Genomic DNA, 20,001 nt, shown 5'->3' with positions numbered 1-20,001 from the left:
TCCAAGGCGTGCTACGAGCGATAGCCAAGCCCGCTCCTCGCGGGAGCTGACGAAGCGCGGTCTTCCAGGCGTCCTCACACCTACCAGAAAACGTCTCCGTACCCCCCGCTCGCAGGCCGGCCTCCCCTCCGGCCCCCCACTCCCACGCCGCGGGGGAGGACAGGCCCTTCCCCGCCGGGCGGCCCGCCGAAGATGGCCCCCCCCCCGCCCCGGCCGGGACGCCTGAGGGGACAGAAGGAGAGCCGGCCGGGCTGGCTGCGGCCCCGCTACCCGCGGGGGCGGCTGGGGGAGCCCGCCTCTGCCGCTCCCCGCCCGCCCCGGGCGGCTGAGGTAGGTTGGTCGGGGAGCCTCGGCCCCGCTTTCCCCCGAGGGACGCTGGCGGCCCAGGTGGCCTTGATGAGCCGGCCGGGGCCGGCGGACCGCGCTCGGCGCGGGGCATTAACCGGGCCGGGTCGGACCCGCCGCCGCCGCCGCCGCCGAGCCGGCATGGACGGGGCGGGCGCGGAGGAGGAGGAGGAGGAGCGGGCGCCCAAAGGGCCGGGTAAGGGCCGGGGCGCCGGCTCTCATTAATGACCCGGGGGGAGGCACCCGGCAACGAGCCTAATGAGTATCCCCGGGGGAGGATAACAGCCCCGTCGCCTCCTCCGGGCTGTTACCTGTGTGGCGGGCCCGCCGGGCGGGCTGTGGCAGCGAGGGCCGGCAGCCATTAGCCCCTGCCTCCCCTCGTCGCCTTGGGTTGGGGGCCCTGCGTTAGCCTGGCCCGGGGGGGGGGGGGGGGAAAGCCGCCATTTTGCCCAGGGTGCCTAGGGCGATTTGGGGCGAGGGGCTGCCGCTCGGCCCGCTGCTGCCTGCGTGGCCCTCGTCTCACCTGGCTTTTGTAAAAGCGCCTGGCAAAACGGCGTGAGGGCCGGGAGCGGGCGGTCTTCTTCCCTTCGTATCGCACCGAGGGGTTCCCGCTGCCTCTGGGTTTCTAGGCTGCTGGCACCTACCACCTCCACCCGCTGTCCGGTTTTCCTCCTCCTTGTCTGAGCTTGCGTGGGCGGACCTGCGAAGCTCGTGTTTTTCCTTGTGCGTGCGTTCAGGTTGCTGTGTTCCAAACGCTCGAAACGCCCATAAAAATCTCGCTGTTGCTGTGCAGGTGGCTACCTTGTTCCAAGAAATGTCTGAGGAGGTGGTTGTGAGAAGAAAAAGAGGACTTGGCTTCTTGCTTGTCCACCTTCAGCAGCTCAGGCGTTCCAGACTCTATATGTATGATGTTCCCAGTCAGTTAAAATCCCTTCTGTTTAAGGTTATGTTTATCTAAAAGTGGGACAAAGCGATGTTCAGTCTGTTCTCTTGTCATACGAACGATGGGAGAAAGGACTGGGTTGGTTCCCTTGTTGTTACTAGGAAGGCCTGTCTTTCTCTCCAAACTTTATTTTCATTTCGGGTCTTTTCTTTGGCAATCTCAAGTTGTTGCCTAGGCCTTTGCTATATGTTTTAGAAACAGAGACAGCAATTTACTTTTTCTTGGAGGAATATTCCTGTAGATGATACAAAACTCCCAGGCGTCAAATCTCTCTCTCTGCTGTAGATGCGAGGTACATGCACAAGACTTTGAAATGTATTTTGTGATGTAAGCACATACTGGTGTTTGCATAAAAGTAAAAATAAGTAAAAAGCCTTCTCAAACCAAAGCACTAAGCTGAAAATGCTATTCCTGATTTGAGGCAGAGGGTGAGTGACAGAATGGATGACACATGAAAATATTAGCTCTTTCACATAATATGCGAGACAAGCTCAGAGGCATTGAGGAGGACAGTGGAAAAAGGAATTATATAGAACATAGCAAGCTTCTGCCTCACTCAGTTCTTGACCCTCCCCATCAGGATATTTCATGTCATTTAACAGCAGCGGAAACTGTTGCTGCTTAACAAGATCGAATTATTATAGTTGCAGAGTTTCCTGCTTCTGTGTCTTCCCCCTGCAACTGATTAGGTTCTCTTAATCCTGTAAAAAGGTAAATTAGAAGGTCTTGGAAGCAGCCTGGCATCCCCTTGTACTTGCATGAAGATTCTCCCATCTGACTGGTGGTGTGGGGTTCCTTCTTGATTAACAATTGTTTAAGAAAGAAACATTGAGGCAGAAAGCAAGTCCTTTATTTTGGCATTGCACTAATATATATCAAAAGTAGGATAGAGTGAAATTAAATTATTTTAGATCTTCCCCCCCCCCCCCCCCCCCAAATTAACCACATTTCTCTGTAGGCACATACAACTGAAATGCTGTCAACACTCTGCTCAAACTTTCCTCTTTCCAGACAGAGGCAGATATGGGTTTGGTTTTACTGTTCTACTTTCTATTCTTAAGAAATAGTCACTTTTTTTTTTCTTCTTTTTTTCTTTAAGTAGCAGAAATCACACAGACTCAACACGTTCTGAGACAACCAGGGGCTTTTCTTGGTTTGGAAATGTGTATCTCAGCTGGGAAAGTATAATGCTTGTTTATTTTTCTGTTGCCTATTTTAATTATTTCTTTTGCTGTGTTCTTTCTGACCTGTCTTGTACTATTCCATCTCTCTTAGTGTAATGCAGTTTGTGCTTTTTGTTAAACTTGGTCCGACCTCTTCACCTATTTTTGTCCTCAGCCAGCTATTTCCTTACCTATCTCATAAGTCTGTCATTCATGAGTGTTGTGGCTGAAGCTGCTGAAAACTGCAGCTGCAGTTATTAGAAGGCAGTTATTAGAAGTTTGTACAATTAATTGGTTTTTTGCTTGGTCAGCTTGAGTACAATAGAAACGGAAAACCTCTATAAATCGAAAAGTGATGTCATTTGTCAGATAATCACTGTTGACATGGTAGACCAGAATTTTGCTTGTATTTTCTTTTGCTCATTTTAATAAGGTGACACTTAGTGTCTTGATAAGTCATTGATTTTTTGTTCTGTTCCTTATTCCAAAGACCTTTGTTATCCCCAGTGATATTTTCCCACTACTGTGTTTGTAATACTCAACCTTCCCTTTATTTTCTGTGTCTGGAATTAATTCTCCCTGTAGTTTACAGTTGGTTGATTTTGCAGGCATCTTCACTCTCACACTGAGACTTTTCTCATCTCAGATGTTTGAGTATCTCCCTATTGACCACACTGCATTCTTTGCTGTTGCTTTCCTAGCAGCACTCTGTCCTGCTGACAGTCTTTATTTTGAATTCTCTAGTTCTTTTCACTGTTGGGTTTCATTGTGTAGTGTTTTCCTTCTTCCGTAACTGAAACTTCCTATCCACACATCTGGCTTAGACAATGTGCGTGTGGGGGGCTGTTGTTTTTCATTTTTTCCTTGTAGAGAGTGAGGACGAGGAGGACACATTGCTGAATACTGAGCACCTTGTGGCAGATGCTGATGCTGTCGGTGGGCATGGTGCAGGGAGCAGTGTGCTATCTGCATTCCGAAGCACAGCTATAAATGAAGAAGCTGAAGATACCTTGGGAAGAGAAGATAGGATCAGCCCTGTAAAGAAGGTGGAGGAAGATGGAAGGTACTGTACCCTGCAGGCAACTGGGTCAACTTCTGAAGACTCTGTGGCCCTTGACAGCCAGCTCAGCCTTGCCTCAGAGTGTGGGCAGCTGTCAGATTTCCTCAGTGACGTGAAGGCTGTGTCCCCACTTTCTGTGGCTGAATTTGCACAGGAGCCCGCAGGTCAGTCAGGGTCACATGAACAGTGTGAGGGTTATTACTCTGATGGGATTGAAAAGGAGGCAAAGAAGAAAAAAAGTAACGACAGAAGTGGAATGTGCGCTGAGAAAGCATCTAGTGGAATCTCTGGAGACCTCTGCAGGCAGGATGTGTGTGGCCCAGCTACTCGCCGATCATCCAAATGTGCTTCAGCCAATGCTGCAGCTCAGCAGTCCTACAAGGTGTCTTCAGTCTTGGAATCTGGAAGGAGCCATGAAGGGACCAAGGGAAAAAAAGAGTTACTTGAGAATCCAGAAATTCTACCACCGGTCAGGAAGAAGTCACGCACCTTCTATAGTGCAGGTAGATACTGGGGAACCCACTGGCAGACAGTGACACTTGTAGTGCCAATGGCGCTGATGTTTCCTTCATCGTATTGAAGGCACAGCGTGGAGGTGCTGAACTGCTCTAACTGGTATTGCAATGCATTCTGCACTGTTAGATGTGTGAAAACTTCTTCAAATAAAGGTTGCTGAGTGCCTTATATTTGAAGTATCCCTAGCGATGCTCTTTGTTTTACTGTGGAAGAAGATTTTTGTTTATCTTTTGTGATTTACTTTTTAAAAAAATAACTTTTATGTTGTTCACGTATTTCTAAGTATCGTAAAAAATGTTCTGTTTTGTTTTTCCCCTGCCTTGTTTCTTTTGGGTTATTTTGTTTGTTTTCTTATCACATACTCCCCATCTCTCTCTCTTTGAACAATGCATCATTTCTAGAGCAGCTAGAAGAGTTGGAGAAGATGTTCCAAGAAGACCACTACCCCGACAATGAGAAGAGGAGGGAGATTGCTGCTGTGGTTGGTGTAACGCCACAGCGTATCATGGTAATGCCTGTGTGGGTAACAGCGGTGACCATGGGTTCTGTGCAGAAAAATGACAGGGAGAGGGACTGGGGCAGGGTGGAGGAGCTTGACTAGGAAGGAAAGAGGAGCTCATGAGTAATGGGATAGAGACTGCACCCGCCACTGGTGACAAGAGAAGGAAGAGAGCTCACAGGGATGGACACTGCACAACCAACTACCCCACCCAAAACGGCAGTGGGAGTCTGCGGTTGCGTACTCCATCTCTTCGTGTTTCCTAAGATGAGACACGTAATGGGTAGGTAAAAGAGGAGGATTGGAGTTAATCTCTTTATCTTGAAGATCATGGGCCACAAAGGAAACTGGTGTTTGGGGGTATCTTTCTGCTGGTATTCTTCTCTTTCTGCTTGCAGTGAATCTTGCAGATTCGCTGGGAGAAAGGTTTCTTAAGGTTCCTTTCTCTGGAAGAAAGGTTTCTGGCCTCAGCTGGTGTGTGGAGACAGTCATTGCTGATTCGTTACCTGTGTCCCCATGTGTAGGTGTTTTCCTCTCTGAATGTATCCTTTCTTTCCATTTATCAGGTCTGGTTTCAGAATCGCAGGGCAAAGTGGCGAAAATTGGAGAAGTTGAGTGTGAAAGGCAACAAAAAATACCCAACTTCATCAGCTCTGTGAGTCCCCTTTGGGTCAGATGGTTATGGGTGAGGGACTTTGTCTTCTCATTTCTCCACAATAGATACCTAATGCATTAAATCTTTTCCTTTGCCATTTCCCCTTTACATTTAAGCTAAGGAAAGCTGACGATTGAGTTGGACCTCTGTAGTGTGTCCTCTGTATTCTCCAGCCTGACAGATTTCTCGGCAAATTGTAGTGGGCCCTCTTAAGAGGGCTTTTGATTAACCTGTAGGACTGTTTTGAAATAAAACTGTTGAAATCCCTCTTGCTGAACTCATGTAGAAAGCAGGGGATGAGATAGAAAAGGTCTGTGGAATCACCCCTTCATTTTTAGTTTCTGTGAATGCATTGGCCAGGTGCTTTGTGTGCACTTGAGAATTCTTTTATCCCAGTCCTTCTCCCACCATCACTTTCCATTTCCATGGATTTTCACTTGGTGATGGAAATGCTGCTTGCATAGATCAGTCTAATAAAGTCATGGGCTTCTTTGAAGAAATACAAGCTAGCACTCCTTGTGGGTGAGCAGGGGACATTTATTGGAGGGTGGGGGAAGGGAGTATGTGAGAGGATACATGGTGTTTCAAGGGGGAGCGAGGGAGGGAGGAAAGAAATTTGTCTCCACAGGGAGGTATTTATGGCAGTCTGGAGTGAGAGTCTTCCTGTGAAGAAAACAGAATGAAAAGAGAAAGGTGAAAGATTGGAGATCAGCTGACTGATTTCATGGCACTGTCCCTGCTGCCTGTCCTTTCCGCACTAGTGACCTGGGGCCACTTCCCCAAATACTGTTGATACAGCATCCCTTGCACCGTTTCCCCTTGCACTCACAAGTCAGCCGGCACTTTCTCTTTCACCTGCTAGTGATCATGGATTGCCCATTGTAGGATAGTTAGAAGAGTGTGTATATTTTGTCATAATGTCTTGTCTTGTCTTTTGGTCCATGCTCATACCCTTTATGTATACCTCCAGGGCACCTCTTCTGCCCATGCCTCCACTGCCTGACATTGCTCATGACCAGTCTGCTGTGCTGAGCGTAGACACTACGGCTGGGCACTACTCCAGCCTGCTCAGTGGACATCCTGCACCACTTGCCTCGTCCTCAGGTGAGACCCCTGTTAGCACAAGTATTTTGCATAGCTGCAGTACTAGCTGGTGGTGCTGGTAGGTTCCCAAACACTTTAGGGGAGGCCATGTGAGAGCCTTACGCCATCAGTCCAAAAAGTGACACCAGGTTTAACAGCTCTCTGCTAATCAAATATCTACCAGCTATGTACCAGCACGGTGGTGCCTCTGTGCTAATGCTAGAACCAAACTTGCAGTCCTTATTTGTGTCCTAACACAAGCCAGCAAGGAATTCTGAATATGACTTCATAAGGATATGTGATTGGGACATTCTTCTGTAATAGGTGTTTGACACTGGTACTGCTTCTCTGAATGATGATGAAAAGTATTATTCTGGCTATTAACCTCTTCATGGCAGATACACACATCTCATGTTCTGGTTTAGACTGTAACGTTCCGGCTACAACCTGTAGTCAAGTGAGCTGTATGAGGCAGGTGCATTGTATAAACTGCTGGGGTAGGAAAGCCTCCCTCAGGTACTCCAAAGGACGTTCCTTTACTTCTCCGGCCAGTGCAATTTTCTGTTTTGTGCAAGACCTTGAGGGAGTGAGAACAGTTGAGTTTTTTAGCATACAGCCCAATTTAATTGCTGTTGCAGTGTTGTTGAATGTCAGTGGGGTGTGCTGTTGGACCAGTTTTCTACCTGAGCTGCATTTAGACTTTAAAGATTGATGGCAACCAAAAAGAAAGGATTTGTTCAATTGTGTATTCATGTGTGGAGTATCAGAGCATTCCTCAGAGTCAGGAATGTTCCCTAAAGCATTTCCTATATATGTTTACTTTTCCAAGTTGACAGAACTTGAAAATATTTCCAAAATGATGAGGATTTCACCACTTCCTTAGGGACGGATCTCCCAAGCAGTAGATGTGCTGACATGTGGTACTGTTGTGCGTATTTTCCTGCTCTCCAGTGTAATTCATTCTTTTGAATTTCATGCCATCATTTCTGCCCCCTCACTGTATTCTAAATATACAGGGTTATCGGTATTAAGGGCAGTTCTGTGCAAGTCATTGTCTAATAATGACCCAAAGACTTTAATGTATTTTTAACAGTGTTGATGCCTTAAAAGTATTTTGGCACTGTAGAAAGCAACTATAAGATTGTATCAATAAGTTTAGAATACTAATAAATAGATATGTATGCTAAAAGTACCTACCTGAGATACTTTCTTGATATCGTAATTTAGCACTTCTGTCATTTACATTTGCCTGTCATAGTCTCAAGGCAAGGACTACTTTAGTCAATTCTATGAGCTGTTTAACCAATATGACTGTAATCCAGTTAGTTCCACTTTTTCCACTTCCTCCTGCAGCAGAGTAACTATGGTCAAAGTGTTTGAATAATTCACTGCTTCCCAGAGTGATGAAGTGGTGCAGTCCTGTATTTAATTAGATAAAGATCAAGATTTTGCAAAATAATTCATTTAAAGGAAACAAACCAAACATCCTCATATTTCTACACTTGTATTCAGAACTCTCCTGGTTCCTGAAGTACATTTGCAGACATGCTATTTAGTCAAAAGAGAGTTAAGTCTGTTAGAGAAATAAAGTTTCATTCAGGGATATGATCTTGTTATCTGTCTGTATTAAGCAGTTTCTTTCTGGGGAATCTGCACACTGGGATGCAATTCTCCATGTGGAAAACACAAGCAATCTTTCTAATAGGAAAGAAATGTCCCATCTGAATTCTTTGTGCAATGTGTAAGGAAGAAAAAGGGCAAGTGAATGTCCCTGAGAGTGGACTGCGTATGCAAGAAAATGAGCAATAAAGATAGCTGGGTTTTTACTCCTTGAATCCTTTGAACTTGCTGCTGACTGCCACCTATTGCACTTACTGTGTATGCATCTAGCTTTTATGAAACACATGCTTCCTTTGCGTGTCTGAAGCCCCTGTATCTTCAGTGTTAAGGACATGTGAAGATGAGAATGTCCTTCATTCTGCTAGATCTATGTGAGGGAACAAGCTTCCCCTTGTTCTCTTCAAATCATGCTGGGCAAGAAGTAATGAAATCTATTTGTGTTATCTAAGGCTGGTGAATACTTTCCAGATACAGATCTGTTTGGAAAAAAAAAAGTACCTTTTCTAAATCACTTTTCAGAAAAGAGGCATGCTTTGCTAGTGCACACAAACTGTGAGGTTTGGTGATTGGTTTTTAACCTGGTTTCCTGAGGGAAGGGAGGAATATGGTGTGTGTAATAAGCCATGCACTCTCTTTGTTTCTGAAACCCACCCTGCCCCTCCAAATTTGTTTAACTAATCAAATTTGGTGGAAAGGGGAATTCTTAAAAATTACGTTCCCACAAGTCGTGGGAGAGTTGGTGCCTGGGCAGAGACGAGACGTAATTAGTGCTCCCTCTGAGGGAAAAGATTTACTAGGTGTAGAGTCCTCACAGAAGAGAGATCTGCATGGCACAATTGCATGAAAAGCTTCAGTTGCAGTTTTGCCTTACTAGATGCAGGATAACACAGCCATGGGGAATGAAGCTTGCTTTTTTGTTATCTAGCATTGCCTAAACAGTCTTTTCTTTTTGAGAATGAAAGTGGAAAATGAAATAGAAAAAGAAAGACAGTGCGACTTTTGAATTTGTTCAGCCTCCTTGCTCAGAAAAAAAGTTTGTCAATAAACAGGGCCATCCAGGGTCCATCTGTTTTCTTTATTAGAATATCTCAGAAAATTAAGGAGATAAAACTTGGGTAGGATAAAATCCAAAGTAACAGATGCAAAATAAAAGAGGGAACAAATGAATAAAAAGGTCATCCATTTACAAGGCAAAACCAATTGCTTAGTAAAAGTGGCCCTTGTGGAAGCAGCTCATGGCAGGTTTCAGCAAAATAATCTGTGAGGTGTGCACAATGGTGCAGTTGTACCCAGAGACCCGTGGCCTAAAGGAGTGGCTGTTCAGGTGCTTTCCTTGGTAGCAGTGTGTTTAACCACTTTCAGCAGGACAAGCAAATGACTTAAGTGCATGAGAACAGTACGATCTGTTACCCAACACCGTTGGAGTGTTCAGTGCTGCCTTTTCTGTTGTTTTTCATTGCTCTAGCCAGTAGTTCTGACTGTTTGGTTTTTTTTTTTTTTTTATGTCCCACTGTTTTGTACAGTTCTCCAAACAAGCTGATTAATAAAGCCCGCAACTTGTATTTGAGATGTGCTCTGCCTTGCTTGCAGTTATGGTTTCTGATTTTTATATTAGCTACACTACTTGTCATAAGAGCCTTTTGTGCTTCAAAAATTCAATCTTGAGCCTGCTTTGATCTTAGAATTGTTTTTTTTACTACTTTTGCTAGACAGGTAGCTTGCTTTAAATTAATGGAGGGGTTTTTGACATTTGCAGTTATTGGAAGTTTTTCTTGTTTGTCTGAAATTTCTTACTGAGATATATATCTGTGATTCATTGACTTAAAACACTGGCTTATGTTTTCTTTAGAGTTGACCCTTCAGAAAGAAAAGTTACTTTCTATGTCCCTGGTTTGTGGGAGGAGATTTTTCTGCCCCACTGGTGCTTTTGCAGGAAATATTTTGTTTCATGTGGCTATCTTGCTGAGGACACATGCCAGGAGCCCAGCCTATGCTGGTATCTCTTATGCAAATAGCAAGATGATTATTCAGTGGCAGAGGTGGGATTGTAATGGAAGTCTTGGGAGCAATTGGATGAAGTTGGATATGATCTGTCAGAGAACAGTAAATAAATGACAAGCTCTAATAATTTCACTTATAGGATTCTGGCTGTTGAACAAATTACTTTAAAGCTGATGTGTAGCTGACATGGCAAGCAAGAGTCATACCTTTTAAACAAGTGGCAGGTTCTGGCCTACTGAAAATCCAGAAGAGGATCAGACTGACACAATTCTCAAAGCAATGCAGTTAGAGACTGAAGTTGGTTTACTGACCTTCAGTCCATTAAATGAAGAATACCATTGCTCTTAAGTTTGATTTTGTCATTTACAAGAGAAATGTATTTTCTCATAATTTCAAGAAGAGGATGTATCTTGCGAAAAGCTTTGTGATGGCCCTTATTGTTCCAGTAAATGCTGTGATTATACAGGCATGTTTCATTAAAAGAAACTGGATTGGATAGCGTATGACGTAGAGACTCATAGTAATACAGCCTTTTGCTGAACTCTCGTTTTGATGCTTGAGAAAGCAGCCCTAGCAAGTAGACCATCTGAGGTTAGACTGGTTGCTCAGCCTGTAAACAACATCAGCTGCACTGTGCCCAACACTGGGCTTGTTAAACAGTTACAATCATGGTCTCCCACCTTCCAAACAGTCTGCAGGCAGCTGCATAGTTAACTGCTAGAATCATTGCAGGTGTCTCATGCCAAGGCCTTTTGGAGTCAACGTAACAAGTGCTTGACTAAGTAATGTATGGCTGATGTCAAGAGGAAGGGCTGCAATGCAGATAGGTGTCACTCAGGTCACAAATCTTGTGCGCGTAATTTAGTCTGTTACCAACAGTGAAAGGAGCTTCTTACAACATAGTCTCACAGTTGAAACCATGCACTGTTGTAAGTTCGTGGACACCTCTCTAGAATAGGCCACAGTCTCGTTCAAGGCTGGTGAAAGACTGAAATCACAGTCATCCCGACAGAAATAAACACATCCATTTTTGTTAATATAAGACTCTGTCCCATTCATTGGAAGCTATTTGTGTTAAAGAATGGGTCTCTTAACTCTGCTAGGATGTTGAGGAAGCAGCTATAGTAGGGGGAAGACACACGTGCAGCTGAAGACTTAGAATAGCCATTCTTGAGTTAAGACAAGTGTAGTGCCAGGACTGGTTTAGGGATCTGAAGCTGTAAATTATTAAATTGCTCTCCAGAAATTCCCGAGGTTGTCTCATGGACTGAAAACCCAGAAATAATGGAAGCGATAAACAAAAATCCTACTGTTACATTCCCATGTTCACTGGAAAGCCTTCTGAGGTTCGCTCTACATCGATGTTAGGAAGAGCAACAGAATTGTAAAATATAAGTATTACCTCAGCCAGCGATCAGAATTCATCATTGAACAAGATGCTGGAATCTTCTGTAAATATAACGTCAGATTTAGCAGATATTACTCCTCTGGGAATTGTTTAATCTTACTGCATTTGTGACTTTATTCAGAAGATAGAAATTCAGTGTCTTTCTTTGGAAGGACAGAGATGTAGAGGAAACTTTAGAAAAGGCTGAACCAGCTCTTTGGAGGCCGAGTGTGCTGTCTTCAAGATCTCATTGCCTATGGGTCATGTTGCCATGATCCACAAAGATGATCTGCACTAAGTGTTGCAAATGTTTCAAAACAACAGAACTTAATTCTTAGTAGGTGTGAAAGTGGGTTTAGAAGTGATTTCCTGGTCTATGTTGTTAACACTGCTTGTATTCATCCTGAGCAAGACTAAGGCCATCTGCAGAATAGCTAATCCTACTGTCATTATTGAACTGAAGCTTTATCTGGATATAGACTGTTTTTTTTAGGTAGCTGTGCCCCACATGGCTGCTGTTTCATAATGTTTGTGTGAACTGCTACATTCTGGGACAGAATGGTTGGGAGGACCAGTGCAAATGAAGATTTTAAAAAAATCAGAAGATATCTTCAGCTTTGTTTCTGGCTGAACCATTTTGACTTGCGAGGAAACGAAACGTTGTCTTGACTAGTGCTTTGTTGTGTGGGACTGGATCTGTGCTGTGTCAGAAAACAGGAATGTGACAGGTACATCATAGATGCTGCCTGACATAGAGAAATAGTATGTTCAAATAGAAAAAATAAACCACTGAGAATTGCCTGGGCATGTGAATGCTTTAGAGATGCCATCTAGATCTTGCCCTATTTTTCTAAATGAACCCCAAATCAGGGCTATTCAAGTTTTCCTTGAAACGTCATGACTCCCTCTCTCCATAGTTGCAGAGAGTTGAAAAAGATTGGATGTGGGAAGATGCAACAGGACAGACACAATTGCACAGCACACTGGGCAGTCTGAGAAATGGTGCTGCAAGGTGTTGAAGTGGCATCTCCTTATCAGCTCTCTGGGCATGCATTCCAAAATTATCTAAAGGTTGCTCATGCTTGCTGTGGCAGCTTTATGTTTAGGTTTTATGTTGAAGGTCTTTGATTCACACCCCGGTGGAGTGCATTTGATGTTACTCTGTAAGCCTGCAAGGGTGAAGTACAGCTGTAAACTGTCCATGCTACTAGCTTTCCATGAATGCTTTACAACGTGTGGGAGTAGACCAATGTAACCTGAAGAGTCAGTGTTATTTTCTCGTATCTGCCTCATCCTTGTGCTGGTTCAAGCCTAGCTACACGTGAAAAATCATTTCAAATTGTGTCATGCAGACCTGATGGTTACACTTCTGGAGAGAAATCATTTGCTATTTGGCATAATAAAAGAGAATCTTGTTCTCTGGCACCATGTGCAAGCTTCTTGAACTTCTGTGTATACGTGTTACTCTGGATCACCAGCATACGTGATTCTGACCTTTTCATTTCCTATATTGTCCTCTTTCCACAGAGGCTGTTTTGTACGAAACTGTTCCTCTCTCCTTTTCCAGCAGTGACTGAGGAGACAGGTCACCAAACAAGATTCTAGCAACCAAATGGTGTTGGTTTCCTTTTCCATCTCCCAGCTTCTTTTTCCCAAGGCCCTTCAGCTGACACCTCTGCTTTTTAAATTTTTTTTTTTTATTTTTTTTTTTTGGCATGACTCATCAGAGGCCAAACCAGAAGTGAAAATTTGGTTAAAAAATGGCCTAGACAGCGGATCTCTAAAGGCACGCTTTTGTTTCTTTCAAAGCACAGTTAAATTTTTCAAAAGGGTAATCTGTGCAGTACACTCTTCCCGAAGGACAGTAGAGATGGAAGATGGCTGGGGGATTGTTCCTGGCTTTTTTCCAGGAAGTACTTTGCTTCATTTGGCTGCCTTCTTGAGAGCTGAATAAATCCAGTATGCAGAGACTGAAATCATGAAGGTAATCTTATTTAACCAATAAACATCATCCTCTGTTCCAGAGAGCTTGCTACTACTCCCTTTTGCTTCCCACTGCTCCCTTTTGCTTCCCAGCAGCAATGCTGGTATTTGTTTACTTTTATTCCCATCAGTTAATCTCCACTCTTTCACTGGCATCTTGCTTTTCTGTTCTGTCACTCTTGTCATTCCCTCTGCTTGTTCCTTTTCATTTTTGGTATGGCAGCATGGTATGACAGCCTATTATGACAGTCTCTCTTTTTATTCACAGTCTCTTCAGTGGCAGAAATGGTGGCATCTTGTGAAGTAGTTCAGCCGAAGGCGTTACCACAGCTCAACTTCAGTTCTAGCAGAATGGAGTGCTTCCCTAGTCTTCCGAGCCCTCCACCCATCCGCAGGGCCAGCCTACCTCTCAGTCTGTCCGTCAACCCCCCCAGTCATATTGTTCCCTTGATGGTGGACACTCCCAGTGGTGAATGCAGCTCATCCAGTCAGGAAAATGGCTCCAGGGAGGCCTTCACTTACAGCATCCAGAATCAAGGGTAGGAACAGATGAGATTGGCTTTGAGGGAGATGAAAAAATTGAACCCTGGGAGAAGCCTTGGGAGGGTGAAGGTGGGACATGGGACCAGGAAGTAGGTGGGAGCATAGGTGAAAAGTTAGACATGGGAGTGAGAATGTCCTTTAAATGGAGTGTGAAAAAAATACAATGTGTGTAGTAGGACAGGGCACCTTCTATCAGAAAAGTGATACCTTTAATCAGAGTGCTCTCAGAATTGCATGCCTGTTAAGTGAAAGTGGGGTTCAGAAGCACAGTGAAAAGCAGTCTTGAGAGAGGATGTTTTAGGCATTGGGGTGTGCTTTGGAGAGTGGGAAGAACTGAAGGAAGGGTAATCCCCACTCACGCGCATTGTTAAAGAATCCTGCAGTGAAAGCACTTGGCTCAAGTGGTTTCTGTTGCCCTTGCCCTGTGCCTGGCATTTGGGAGGAAGGGTTGGAGTCAGATCAGGCTTGGAGTGGCTGTCAAGGGGAAGATATAACTGTTGTACAGGTTGCTGTAGCTGTTGACCCTACTTGAGTCTCCATTGCCTCTCTCCTTGCTCTCTGCAGCTTGAGTTCACCAGTTTCCTGCAATTACCCTGAGCAGCTGGAGTCAGCAGGCAACCTAGAGACCACGTACTGTCAGTACAGCAGCCAGGGTGGAACTTACCAGCTGCCTCAATATCCCCAGCAGCACCAGCTCTCCCAGTTCCACCAACTGCCAGGTCACCTGGCCAGCAACGTGCTCTCCAGTGTCCGCCTCACTCCTACAACAGCCACCGAGTCCCATACGGCTTTCCTCGCCTTACCTGGTAATAGTGGAGCCATAACCTGTGGGGCAGCAGGAGCCACACAAGGCTACGTACAAAACCACACGGGGGGACAGCTTTTGTTACAGCAGCCAAGTGGAAACTCAGGTAGATTTCTGAAATCTTCTGGCATCCTGCTCCTCTGCAGTAACTAAACAGTACCCTGAAACATTCAGGGTGATCAGTGGTTTTACTGATCACTGTGACAGAAAGAAGGAATGTGCATATACATGCATAAATATATATATATATATGCTGCCCATCTTTTTTTATTTTAATTTCCTTGTATGCTTTTTTAAAAGTGCTGAGTGACCCATTAATTTGAATCAAAAGTTACTACATAGGCTGCATGTCAGAGAGCGTTACCATGTGAATATGTCAGGTAGTGCAATGGTTTCGTCTGGAATGGAGAGCTAACTTTTCTTTTTCAGGAGTGTACTGTTGTGCAAACTAACATGCCTTCAGCGTATGTGGGTGGGGTCAAGGGTGCAAAGTGAAAAAGGTGCCACAACAAACAGAAGCAGCAAGAAAAACAGGCTTCTAACTCTGCCGGGCTTCTGGAGAAACCATTTTGAAAGAATGTTACGTATCTTAGGGTAGCGCAAAAGAAGAAGGTCAGAGACGGGCCAATGGAGTATGGATATAGCTGCTTTCTTTTTCTTCCTCTGACATGAATTTGCAACACCACTTAATTATGCTGAAGTGCTTTAATCTTTCTAAAAAGTAACTAGGTAAAAATGGCATTGTTGGTCTCCTTGTTTTGTGTCAGGGATTTGTATTTTAAGTTAAGCCCAAGTACAACCGAAAGATAAACAATTGCAGTTTGTTTGGACCACCAGGTCTGTTAAATCGAGCTCCCAGTCCAAAAAATACATCTTTCCTCTTCTCACATAAGAGAATAAAGAGTTTTCAGACCACAGATGCTGTTCCTGGTTTTGTACCGGTTTTGTGGACCTTGTCAGGGAGAGAAGTCTGACTCACAGGCTGATGGGTGCAAGCTGGCTCATGTTCACACTGTTCATGGCTAACGTTCTCCAGAACAGGTTGGCAGCACCTGTGCTATCTAGCACACTTGGCCTGGTTCTCCTCTCTGGTTGCAAGGCGTAATTATTATTTTCTGTGGTTTTTCAGTTTGAAGTGCCAGAAATAATGAGGGCTGTCTCCCAGTGCACCAAATTAATGTTTTTATAGCGTGATGCTGGAAGTGTGTTGCATGCCTTGAGGCTTGTCATGCAAGCAAAAAGGGATGCGTAAAGGTGCAAGCCTTGTTAGGACTGATAAAGTTGGAGGATTTTTGAAGGAACAGAGGCAGAGTTGATGTTCTCTTATTCTATACTTCTGTCTGGAGCACAATCAGTAGTGCATGGCTCTTCTATTCAAGGAAGGGATCCTGTGACTGTTACGCAGTGTGGATGACCAGGACCTGGGGTTCCAGAAGTGCAATGGGGAGGGAACCAATCGGTTAGTGTAGACACACCCATAATTCTTACTTCAGCGTGTAAGCAAGTGAGCAGTTTAGTTGAATTATAGATACTAATTAAAAAACATTCCTGCTTCCTGGATTGCCGCTCTTATAAATGAAAGTGAAGATTAAGCATCCAGCTTAAGCTTTGCAGAGCTAACTTGAAAAATAGGAGTGGAAGAAAAATGAGGGTGTGTGTCTCTGATACCATTTACATACACACTCAGGATCTGTGCTGAAGTGACCTTGTGTTTTCCTCCTAATAACTATATTTTGGATAAATACACTGCAGTGTAAACACCAGAGTTAACCATCATACGTGCATGATGTCTGCTCTATTGCAGTAACCATTATGGCGTAACTGTAATACTGTACTTGCACTGAGCATGCTCTCTTAAGCACAACGTACACATTTTTACATATACATGGTTTTAATCCTCCTTTCCTTATCTTCATTATTCTGTCCTTTCTTTGTTGCTTTTTCCTCAGCAGGCATCACTGCCTATCAAGCTGTCCCCTGGAATGATTTCTACATGGAGGGAGCTCCATTCTCGAATCAGTTGTGCTCACGAATGCCATTTTCTAGCACAGCAGGAGGACAGTACTTCACAGAGCAGGTTTCCTACACTCAGCCGCCTTGCCTGCCCTCCTCTCCATGTTTTCTTCAAGGGCCCAACAGAACAACATTGGGATCCATGCCACACACTGGAAAACAAAAGGAAGTGACGCCACCAGACCAGAGTTCATACCAGAACCACCAAACAGAGCCAGAGTTGACATCACTTGCTGAAAGAGAGGAAGTAGAGAGCAGCAGCAAGGAAGGAGAGATTATTGTTGGTAACTGAACAGCCAGCTGATTTTTGGGGGGGAAAGGGGGGATAAGGAAAGAGTTCCAAGACAGCAGTTGCTCCTCTGAATGCAGGATCAAAACTGTGGCATGAATGGGAATAGAATTTTTTTTTTCTGGGTTGCTGTCCAAGACAGGTCCAATTATCCTATATAGAGTTCTTAGATTCATCTATGTTTAGAAGTGGGGACTTACAGGTCAGTAAAATAGATGGCAAAGTTCTGCCCTCTGTCAGACATCATCTGTTGCAAGCTGAATGGCTACACAGGACCGATTATTTCTAAGATTTCCAGAGGCATAGACACCTCTCTTCAAGGTAGAACTCCCTGAGCAAGAAAAGAGGAAAGGGAAGGGGAAGGGAGAGCTTTCTGTTTGGATTTCCATTTTCAGACTTTATTTTGGAAACAAAAGTACCTTACTCTAGATTTGTTGAAAGGTGTCATATGCCTTAAATATTGTTGGGGTGGGGGTGGGGGTGTCTAATTTTGAAATATAAAACATTTGAAAAAATTCAAGGTATTCTGTGTCATGTGAGGTCACATTTTCTTATGAATCTGTTTGGTTTTTCTTCAGATATTAAAGAAACTACTAATGACTGATGCTGCACTCTGAGGAAGAAAACAGAGGAGGAGGAAACATTGCCATTTTAAACTCTGCAAAATAAGAGACAAAAAGAGAGATGAGAATAATATTTGCAACAGAAGCACTTGTTTCTTTTTGGGGGAGTTGTATTTTTTTTTCTTGTTGCCATGATTATTTTCCTGCTGAGGAAAGCAGCAGGGAAATTTCAATCAATAAAAGCTTCTGGTCTGTGTTTTTTGCAATCTCCTGGCTTTATTATTCTTAATGAATTTTAATCTTGAGGAGCACACAGACAGGAAAGAGCTGATACAGGCACCGGAGTCCCAGGGGTAGGTGGAAATTCCAGATTATGCAAGAGTCAGAAGGTATGGCTGGTATCCTGGAATATGTGGGAAGAGAGCCCAGAAGAGTAAGATGTATGCAGAACAGGGGGAGGAACTCAGCAACTACACCTAATTTCAGGGACTCCGGACAGTGAAAGAAGTGTCGTTGGAAGTCCACCATGGGCTTGGTGTTTGCTAGCCTTGAATTACTTTAAAAAAAAAATATTTTCAGCATAAAACCACAACAATAAATGGCAGCAAAACTGTAGCTATAAATGCTGGCAGTGTAACCAGATCCCTATCAGTTATTAATTGGTTTAGCATCCCATTTGAATTGTAGATGGATTTGAATGTCTGAGGATTGTGTTAAAAATTTTGTACGAATTACTTGATGGCTTAAGTATTTGGTGGGTACCGCTTTCTTGAGTTATTTCGTCATCATCTCTGGGACCGACCCAACAGTTTATTGCTGAGGTGGCTCAGTTATTTCAAAAGGGATTAAGCTCTCTGCTGTCTTTTTCGGTTAACAGGAACTGTAGACAGTTTACGTGGGTATGCCTTGCATTTACATCTGCATCCTGTTCAGATACATTGCAGTTTAATCTGATAGGATGTTTCATAACTGTGGCTTTTCTCTTGCATTCCTCAAATCTTACAGTGGGAATATCACGCTGCAGTGTTAGCAGAGGAGTACCTCAGTAGAGCAAGTGATCTTGGTTTGATAGTCTCAGCTTCTGCTTTACCTGGGACTGTCAGCCTGGGAAACAGATAAAGTATGTCTCTGAAATCAGTCGTCTGCGGCAGTAGCAGAGGACTCGAGTGAAGAGATTGTTTACTCTGGTACATAAACAAGTGGCTGCAGTCCCTGGGAACCGTGGTTCCCAAATGAGCTTTAACCACGTGAACGTGTGGGATACAGAATATGAGTGGCTAAAATGGATGCCAGGCTCTCGCCGTGTCCTTGAGAGGAAAGACCACTGTGTTGTAGGAAGCTGGAGGTGCATATCCTTTGACACTTTCTGTGTTTAACCCTGAGTCTTTTGAACACGGGCAAGGCTGAGTAATTTTTATATTTCCAGTGATCTGGGTGTCCCTCTTGTACCTCGTGAAATTAAGCGTTACTGGGTCTTTGGTTTGAATTTCTCCATAGTTTGTTCATAAAGAGTGTCTGGGAGAAGTTGAATGCTGCTGCTCCTCTCCTTTTTCTTTCTCCTGTGTCTTGTAAACCACTGTTTTATGTCCGGCAGTAGCTGAAGACTGCTGATGACTAAGCAGTATAGTCAGGGACAGATTTATATCCGGATCTACAGATTTGTGTAGAGATTCTGGAATTCCCATTTCCTAGAGCAAAAGTTTATTCTTGCCTGTCACAAGCTGAGAATTGGTGGGGAATGTGCATTAGTTCACACTTGGTTCACTCATCCACGGCTGAACAGCCTAAACCAATATTTCCAAGAGGTGTGAATAGGAGTTTTCATTGCAATTACAAGTGCGCTCTGAAAACTGTTAGTGGTGACGACGGCAGAATTCTTCATTGCTAGGGCTGGCTATGAAACTTGCCTGGATCCAAAACCAACCCTTCCAGGAGATGAGGAGGACAAAAACAACAACAGACTGCCAGCTTGTCTGTTCCTACCTGCTCCTTCTCTTACAGTAAAGAAAAAAATAATTTGGGGTGTTTTGGGGGTAACTTTTATTTTCAGAAATGTGCCTTTTGGATGTTGTCTGGTGGCAGAGTCGTGCACCCAGTTTGCATATTCTGCCCATGACATTTCCTACAAAAAGGTCATTTGGACATTCAGGATCACTAAGCGCTATGTGATACAATCTCAAAAAGTTTGGGGATTGAATGAGCACAGTCAAATTTTTAAAATGGAAAATCTTTTGTGTTCAAGCTTTTGCATAAAATGTAGGCTTCTCCAGGAGTGGTTTTAGTGGAAAGGTTTAATTCATTTCCATGCTTGTACCTTAAACTTGGAGGTTCAGTTGGGCTCAAAGTTTTGAATTGAGATTTCTTTCATATCGCTGTTAAGAGCTGGAGGAAAGGGTGCGTGCCTGAGAGTACGCAGATGGCCAGATTCATCCCTTCTGTGCTTCCACGGACTTCGCTGGAGCTAAACCAAGGTGAATCTACTCCACAGGTACGCAGGTGGGTTTTTGCCCGCTGCTGCCACTGGCAGAAGCAG

At 44.1% G+C, this 20,001-nt stretch overlaps 1 protein-coding gene across 1 annotated transcript; it reads left to right on the top strand.

Annotated features, from left to right (window-relative positions):
- The first annotated feature begins 290 nt into the window (after window positions 1-290).
- Window positions 291-17,724, top strand: NOBOX (NOBOX oogenesis homeobox). Its single transcript, XM_030041538.2, is given in 9 exon segments — window positions 291-541; window positions 3,322-4,014; window positions 4,429-4,535; window positions 5,093-5,211; window positions 6,152-6,285; window positions 13,524-13,794; window positions 14,363-14,709; window positions 16,553-16,900; window positions 17,484-17,724. Coding segments are annotated over 9 exon segments (2,190 nt in total). The 5' UTR covers window positions 291-396; the 3' UTR covers window positions 17,510-17,724.
- Window positions 17,725-20,001: the final 2,277 nt, after the last annotated feature.

The sequence above is a fragment of the Aquila chrysaetos genome, chromosome 17 (genome assembly GCF_900496995.4).
Source record: "Aquila chrysaetos chrysaetos chromosome 17, bAquChr1.4, whole genome shotgun sequence".
In the NCBI taxonomy this organism is placed as follows: Eukaryota; Metazoa; Chordata; class Aves; order Accipitriformes; family Accipitridae; genus Aquila; species Aquila chrysaetos.
The sequence above is the reverse complement of the archived record's forward strand: the minus strand, read 5'-3'. Positions and strand labels throughout refer to the sequence as shown.